The 8,760-nt window shown below is 38.4% G+C and overlaps 1 protein-coding gene across 1 annotated transcript in view; it reads right to left on the minus strand.

The window, feature by feature from the left end:
• The window catches only part of PTPRN2 (protein tyrosine phosphatase receptor type N2), a 548,843-nt gene that overhangs the window by 536,114 nt on the left and 3,969 nt on the right, over positions 1 to 8,760 (minus strand). The window contains exon 2 of the mRNA XM_044425007.1: positions 6,254 to 6,367. Coding sequence (XP_044280942.1) covers positions 6,254 to 6,367 — 114 coding nt within the window. The remainder of the gene's footprint in view (positions 1 to 6,253; positions 6,368 to 8,760) is intronic.

Consider the following 8,760-nt stretch of genomic DNA (forward strand, 5'->3'; position numbering starts at 1 on the left):
AAATGGAAAGTAAATCCACAGAATAATATCACAATCAACTACACCCATCACAAATACACAGATCTTCATATGGCCTTCTTCATATATACACAACACAGATGCATATCCCCCTGTGGAGTGATTCCCCTGAAGAATTGTGTAAAAAAAAGAATGATGCTGACGGGGCCAGCTGCACAACTCTTTCTCACCACAGTGTCAAATAGGTAGGATGTAGCCACACAGTGGAACTATCCCAGTCCACAAAATTACTTCATTAATTCTTACAAATTATATGTCAGTCAGTTGCATACTCCCTGTTAGCATGCATACTCCCTGTCCTTATCCTACATGGGATCTCATCACTGTGTGGTTGTGGCTGAAATCCTAAACACACTTTGGGGGAAATAAATCAAATAGTTAAATTGGGATTTACTTCTGTGTGAACATAGATAGGATTGTGCCCTCACTGCGGAACAATCCAGTAAGAAAAAATACCTTTCAAATTACCCACAGAAAAGATAAGAAATTCAGCTTTTCAGAGAAGTCAGGGCACAAGGTGTTTGTGAGTGTAACCCCTATGAAATATTGGAGTGGAACTAAGAAAGCTTGGGGCTGTAAGAAATTTGAATAAAAAAGAACAGGAAAGCAGAATAGGCAGGAGCTGCTGTTGCCACCAAGGCCCTTGCCAATTTGGTCTAGGTATAACCCCTACATGTTTGTGTTGGAGGGTTAATCCACACAATGAATTCCTGTATTGGCATTTTATTCCAGGGTTTCTAAGATTCTGCACATGCAGCTGACTCTTCTGAATTCAGAGCAGTTGAAAAGGACATTTTGGATTCTTTCATTTGAGTTGGATTCAAAGGGACACTTGAACTTTTTGGCTCTACAACCAGGGTTTTTGTTTTTGTATTGGTGATGTTGCCAGGGAATTGGGTGCAGTGTTTTGTTATTATTATAATTGTTCATACTGTGTTCTTATAAAACTGCTTATAAGAGGTTCATTTTGTATGTTAGGTTGTGTTGCAATGTTCATTAGGAAGTAAATAACCCCAGAGAATGTACCAGTCCTAGATGAGCGTAATAGTTCCAGAACTAGTTTCCCACTACTCCTCACCAGATCCCCTGTTCACTAAAGATTTATAAAGCAGTTCAATATTCTGCATTAATCCTAAAAGAACAGCAAAAGCAATGCTTGTTACATATATGATATGTAAGATGCATCACAGCACTTGTGACAGCCCCTGCTTACATAAATCCCAAGATAATGCCAGTTTCCTATTGTTTGCTGAGGAATATATGATGTCTTGGGACACATATCCAAAAAATGTAATACTTCATAAGAAAAGCTCAAGGTTATTAATAATGCTACAGATTTTGTGATCATCCACTATACCCATGGTAAGTTTATTCTAGAGTTCTTTTTTAAGTGGGCAAAGCGTTTCAAAATCCTTCCACAACTTCACATCACAATAGCAACATAGGACATTTCCATTGTATGTTTGGAGATAAATAATAAAAGAAATATACATAACTAGCCTTAAAATACATCTACAAGCATGCTGTGATTGCATTGTGCAAGCAATGAATTCAGCATTAGTCACAGAATCAAGCTTCCTAAAAAATCTCAACTCTAACTTTTATGGTGTAAAATTTTAAACCATAACATAGCAAAGGTAGGCTTGAAAGATCTGTTCAACAGTGGGACACACTGTCTTAGGAGGTGGTGGGCAATCCTTTGCTAAAATGGTTAAATAAAAGCCACATCCCATGGATGTTATAATTGTAACCTGTATTGAAGAGGGTTGGGCTTGATGACCTTAAGAGTTCCTTCCAACTCTACAAATTATATGATTGTAAGTATATGGCACACACTATTTTATGCTATTATATGATGCTGCCAATATGTTTTAAATGCTAGATATTGATACAAACTAAATTTTAATTATTTTACGTTTCATTTTTTAAATTTTCTGTAATATATAATTTGTTTTACTATTTCTATTTTGTTTATTTAATGGTTTCGTTATTATTGGTCTTTGTAATTTTGTGTTGTTGTATTTTGTATTGTATTGTTTTAATGCTGTCTAAGGATTTCATCACAATGTAAGCCTCCCAGAGAGCCTATGGCTAGAGCTTACAACGTTTAAACAGAATAAATGAATGAATGAATGAATAGCACACACTACCAACATCTTAGTATCACTTGACAGAAAAACGAAGTTGAAATATCACATAAATTTAATGTAAGCAAAATCTTAAGTGACTCAAAATGTAAAATACAAGAAGCATTTTATATTTTTGAACACAAAATATAATAATCTCACATTACCATGATGCGTTTTTTCTACCTGCTTTTCTTACTATTCAAGTTATTACATCATCCAGGCATTTCCTACACAATGCAGAACCCAATGAAAATGTAAGGTGGACCAAAGAAGAACCCAGCACCATAGTGGTGTGTGGCTGAAAAGCACAATACATCCACACAAGAGGGAACTATTGACAGGTTTGGTGGAATTCCAAAGGTAACAAAAGTGCTAATAAAATCCTATTGGGTTCTTTCCCATCAAATGGCCAATGAGGACTTAGTGTGCTGGGTGACCATGGCACGCTGACTGATTATGAGGGTGGTAAACACAGAAAACCAGGGTTGTGGGGATGGAATAGAGTGGCCAGAATCCTGAACAGCAACACTCCACACAGCAACGTTTTGTTGCAGGTTCCAATTGTTGAACAAAATTTAAATTGTTTACTGAACAGCTTCTTGTTTTTCTTTTACCATATTCTAACAAAACACCATTTAAAGAAACCAGTTTTCTGAATTCGGATAGCACAGTTAGAAGAATGAAAAAGTTCTCCTCCATGAAGCTATGCAGGAGCAACAAAGCACACGAGCCCAAAGCTTTTACAATATCATGGCCATAGCAAAAACCTATTTTTTACATTCATTAGGTATATACAAACCAGGGATGGTTTAGTTAGCATGGCTATAGTTTAGCTTCTATGCCATCCTGAAAAACTATGGCCTGTTCCAGGGTTTGTTTGCCCCATGGTGCCTTTCTATGTCATCCAAACCCTGACAGCACAACCCACAAGGTGCAAAGTCAGGCTGTTACAGCGTGGCTTGGCAAGAGTAGTAAAAAAGAATTGCCAGCTGACCATGTAGCTCTGGATAAGCCCCAGTGACAGCCATTCAAGAAGTGCCCAAGTTGCTCCTGTAAGATTGCAATGAGGACAGTCCCTTGGACTTTGCATATGGCTCACCTGACTTTGCATATGACTCACTCAAGTACATTTGCAGGGGATAAAATAAGTTTAGTAAAAATTAAAATAGGGGTGCAAGGCAAAAAGAAGTATAGAATTTTCCCAGGAAAAGGGGTAAAGGAAGGTGGATAGCAGCAACATAGTTATACAGTAAGCTCGAGGCTGACCCCACTGCCTTATATCACCAAACCTCATTGCACCATACAATAGCAAAATAAGAAAGCTAGTACCATATGCTATATACTAACATCTGATCCTTAATCCAGGCAGGTAGCTCAACCAGGAGAAGAACAAAAGTTGTTCATTGTGGTCTCTGTGCATCACACATATGGGTGCTACACCTGACAGTGCCTCTATTTGAGAAGATTCTCTCAGCTAGTGACACCCTCTCAATCCTTGGATCCTTTATCCCCACACCCAACTCCTTCAACTGACCAGTTGGGTGATGTCAGAACTCCCAATCCCAGAGTGGCAATTTCCCCAGCTGCCTGTAATCAAAACACTTTGCCCAGCACTTCCAGGTGCCCTTGGTCCTAGCAGCCCAGATAAGCTCAAGTATTCGTTTAGTATTAGTTTAGACCTTGACATATGGGATTCTTAGACCTTGTAAATCAGAGACTTATGTTTCTTCTCTCACCTAAAGGTTGGCTTAACTATATCATGACAGCTCCCCACATTGCCCCAACCACCAGCCAAAAGCATTGATGGCTGTGGCATTACGGGCTGAGCAGCGTTCTGCTTGACTTTCTCATCCAGTGATGCCATAACTGCCAGCCAATTGAGCAGAGCTACATTCTGCTGGGCTTCCTTTAGAGGATTCTGAGGAGAATGTAGCCCATTCGCTTCCCAAGCAGAAAGCCAGGCAGAATATGACTCAGGGGATGTTCTCTTTGGGCTCACCTAAAGCACCCAGCATGGCAGCTGCTTAGCAGCTACTCCATCACATGGGACAGAAGACATTACGTCTGCTGGGATTCTGGCTATCACTACTTGCTCTTTCAGGGCAGTAATGGTGATGAGAAAGATTCCTACTGTTGCCAACTTTTGGCTGTGTGGAGTGATGGGCACCCCCATTCTCCTCACCCCCTTTCAGTGCTGTTCTCAAGCAACAGCAGGGAGGAGAGAACCTTGGTGCTCCTGCAGTATCTCCTGGGATACCTGCAGGAAGAATTAGGGGAAGAAGTCACCTTACCGCGGAAATGGCTGCTGTGTATATTAGCAGTGAGGAAACTAGTAAGCCAAGCTGCAGTTTTTTATAGTTGTGCCATGCCAACATTCCCTTTATGTCCAAGATACCCCTAAGATCCATCACTCATAACATTGTTCGACTTGTGAATATTGCTTGGAATTACTTCATGGTGGGAACCTGTTTGTACAGCCCAATTCACTGTAACAAACTGGGTCCATGGTGCATCATCATAGAATCTGTTATCTGCTTCTGGCAATTGTGCCAATTTCAAGATGACTGTGTACTGCAACCACACAATATGAAAAGCAAATGTACTTTGCATAGCAGGTGAAGTGAGATGCAGAAGAAAAAAGTAAATGTAGTAAATGTATATACTTTGATGAAGACCTACCATAGATGGAAGACAAATGTTTTCTCCAATATCAAATAATCTAGTAGTTTTTGCATTTCCACCTTGATTATAATGCTACAGGATATATGAGATAAAACATTCCAACAAGTGAGGGAGAAAAAAAGGTAATGCACATAGAGAAACAATCAGTTACTTGACTACCTATATGAAAATGAAACATTTCACACAAGGTTAAAACCTTTGATTAAAAAGGACAGGATGGGACGGGACAGGACGGGAAAGCTTGATACCAACATAAGGAAGAATCAACTTTATATTATACCCTGCACTCTCCTAGAGTTGCCTATCCAGGTCTTCTGAATTAATAGCACCATTTTGGTAATACTTTTTCTCTCCTGTTGATACTGAACCCAATTCTTTGTTTGATCTCCACTTTGATCACCAGTATAATCTGGAAAGAATCAATGGCCGTATAAAGGAAGGAAAACACCAACGGGAACTGTGACAGCAACAAAGGTGACTACTTCATTATCAGGTAATAAGTTCAAATGGAAGGGAATCAAAAGAACAAAAAAACTGTAAGAAAAAAACTGTAAGAAAATAGAGATTGGCTGTATAATAAGCAGAATTCAACTGGGTACTTACCCCCCCTACTGATTCTGTTCCATCCCTACCAATTGCATTGTACAAATAGGCTCCACCATTTGTACAACAGATATTTATAACTTCCAGGGCAATGCAAAATCGGTGGAACCACTAGTATCTGGAAGGAGGTAGTTCATCAAAACTCACACAAGGCAAATCCACTGATCTACCTACTTCCAGAAATGATTGTTGCTGCTCCTTTTAGGGCTTCCTCTAGGAAGTGCTAAATCTCTTTGCATAAGTGCTGGGAGCCATACTTGTATATGGGAATCAGTGGGGCAGAAAAGAACTGGCAGGGGTGTAAGCACCTCATTAGATTATGCCCAATACTTGGCAAGGTAATGAACTTAAGTGGTTTTTTATCTGGTGCATCACATAGCCCTTACCAGAAAAAACTTTTCCCTTGGATTTACTAGCTCCATTGTCATCAGGCTATGAAAGTAGATAAAGCTAAAGTAGCACAACAGAATAACTCTGCATGGAGCTGTTCCACTCTTCCCTGCTTCACAAGGAAGGGATTGTTCCTGCTCCTGAGACACTGTAGCAGAAGGAGCTTAATCACTGACTACTGTATCATGTCATAGGTCATTCTCTAACCTCTACAGTGGAAAATGGCACCGGAATGGACAGTAACTCAAGGTATTTCTAAGCCAATCCAACATGAGCAAGGTGGGAAGCATGCCCATCTTTGTGAATTTTATTGTAAAACAAATTTACTGAAAGTAAAACTTTTGGATGAAAGTTTCGCAAAAACTGCACCTCTCTATGCCACTTATTAAACAAATCTATATGTTATGCACCAACACTGTTCTGTACAGTACCTCTGTGCAACAACTTCTCTAAGACAATTCGTAAGTGCTGGAGTACGAGTGGTGAAACTTCATACTTGTATACATCTATCACTGGTACCTGCTGACACTTTCCAAACACTCCATCTGGAAAAGCAGAAAAGGATGGTAGGGGAATGGGAAAAGTGTAAAGAGAGAAGAAAGAAATCATGTTATTCTATGGCACATTTAATGTACAAACAGATGAGTATTACTATCTTTACTATGTTCTTGCACATGATGGTTACATTAAATGTGAGAGAAGGTGTTAGACACCTACTTGGCCACCTTTTCTTACAAACTTCTTCACTTTGCTTTTCATCTAAAGCTTTCTTTCTGGAACTGCTATAACAAATAAATAAAATAAACACTGTTAATAAAAACCAGAGAGCCCAGGAAACATGAATGTTGGTTTGCAGAAGCAGTGAGGATTTTTTATTTTCTCCTTTTAATGCAGAAACCCTGTAGTGGTAAATGAATGTTGAATCGATAATAGGCAGCAAAGGCTAGTTTAATGTAGTACCCTCTAATGAATGCAATAAAAGAGAGCTGCTTGCACAACAATGAGATATTAATGGAACCTAATTTATTTAGCTCTATTCCATTTGTTTAAAATGACACACTCTTCTCATCAAACTCTTTTCATATCACACCTTCTAATTAATTTAGGTCCTAATTAGTCTTTATTTAGAGAATTGTTCATTTCAAGACAAGCTTCCTGTGTGGGAAGAAGATAGGGTGGGGGGGGGTCAAAAATTCAAATTACCTTTCTCCTTTCCATACAAAAGACTAATTTAGAACCTAGGTGCTTATAATATCCTCTGACCATCTGCAGCTCTAGGCTTCCAAAAAAAAAAAAAAAAAAAAAAGATAAAATGGGAGCATTTATTGTTGTTCTTTCCTGTACACAGTGATCCAAAGAAAATCATTCAAATGCAACAAGTTTAATTAGCATGCTATTCTTCATATTGCTTGTTTTAATTCAGTAATTACTGCAGATATTGCATTTATAATCAAAAGGGACACTGCAGCCTGACTAGCAGAACATAACATTAAGAATTAATTTACAAGTACCTATTTATTTCTGTGGGATTTCAACAGAGGAAAGAATAAAAAAGAGAAACAGCTGTCTCAAAATCTGAGCAGTACTTCTGTGGCATTGTAGAATATGCCTATGCCATTCATATTCCTTCTCTTTTTATTCATTTTTATTGTGAAGTTCTATGATCTGTTGTATAATGCTAAGTCATATTTTGTTGTTTATACATTTTTTGTACCACCCTGATATCCTAGGATAAAAAGCAGGCTAAAAATATTAACAGTAGCATAGTACTCACATGATAAACTGGTAAAATTAAAAAACATGATAAAAACCTAGAAATATTTTTTCTGTCTCTGGAACAATTCACTCACACTTTTTTTAACCATAAAGCAAAATGTTTTCTGAAAGAACTTGCCATGCCACCATTTATTTTGGTTTTGGTTTCATATTTGTCCCATAAAATAATGTCTGAAAACTATGAATAGTTATTAAGGGTTACAAAAAGGCAGTAAGATCTCTTTCATTCCTCTTTTACACACCAGCAGAAGCTGATCTGAAAAAAAGGTTTTCTCTATTTTCCCCCTTGTTCTTAGAGCAACTATTTTAAGAGCACTTTTTATTTAAAAAAATCCAAACACAAGCCTCTTTCAGATGTTAGAGGCCTTCTCACACTATCCCCACCTCTGCTCTTTGTATGAGCCTGCATCAGGGGAGAGGGAGAAAAATGTTTCCCCCTCTACAGTCTTCACAGCATACATCATTTTAAATACCTCTATCAAGTCTCCTCTTACTTGCCTTTTTTCTAAGTTGAACAGTCTTAGTTCTTGCAGCTCCTCCTCACAGGGGAGCTGCTCCAACCCCATGTTTCCAACTCAACTATGTCCCTTTTCAGGTATGGCAACCAGAAATGAGCACAATATTTCACCAAAGAGTTGTATAGCAAAAGAAAGATTTTGTCCTAGTCCATTCCTAATTATGCCTAGAATAGAATTTGCCTTCTTCATAGCAGCTAAGCACTGGGCCAACATTTCATCAAGCTGTTGACCACTACCCAACACTCTAAACACTGTATCACACTGGCAGAGAACATAGTATTGCAGAGGCAGCCTTCTCCCACTCTATACATGCTCATTAGAACATCTGTGAAGAGACCCTGCATATATGTACAGGTGTTCTCTGCATTCTAGTAAAGGATGGGGAGAGGATGTTCATTGGCATACCACATATACCTCCTATGTATGGAATGCGCTCCTGTTATTTGTTTTTCAGCGCCAGGCTAAGACCTTTTTATTTAAAACTTGTTTTAATTGTTAATTTATTGGTTATTTATAGGATTTTAAATCTTTTAAGCCGAGATGCACCAGGTTTTAATATTTTTATTGTATAATTTGTTATATTTGTATATTTTGTTCTTGTTGTGAGCTGCCCCGAGGCTTTGTTGCGATGGGGGCGGCATAGA

Source organism: Varanus komodoensis, unplaced genomic scaffold (assembly GCF_004798865.1).
Source record: "Varanus komodoensis strain SLA01 unplaced genomic scaffold, ASM479886v1 scaffold15, whole genome shotgun sequence".
NCBI lineage: Eukaryota > Metazoa > Chordata > Lepidosauria > Squamata > Varanidae > Varanus > Varanus komodoensis.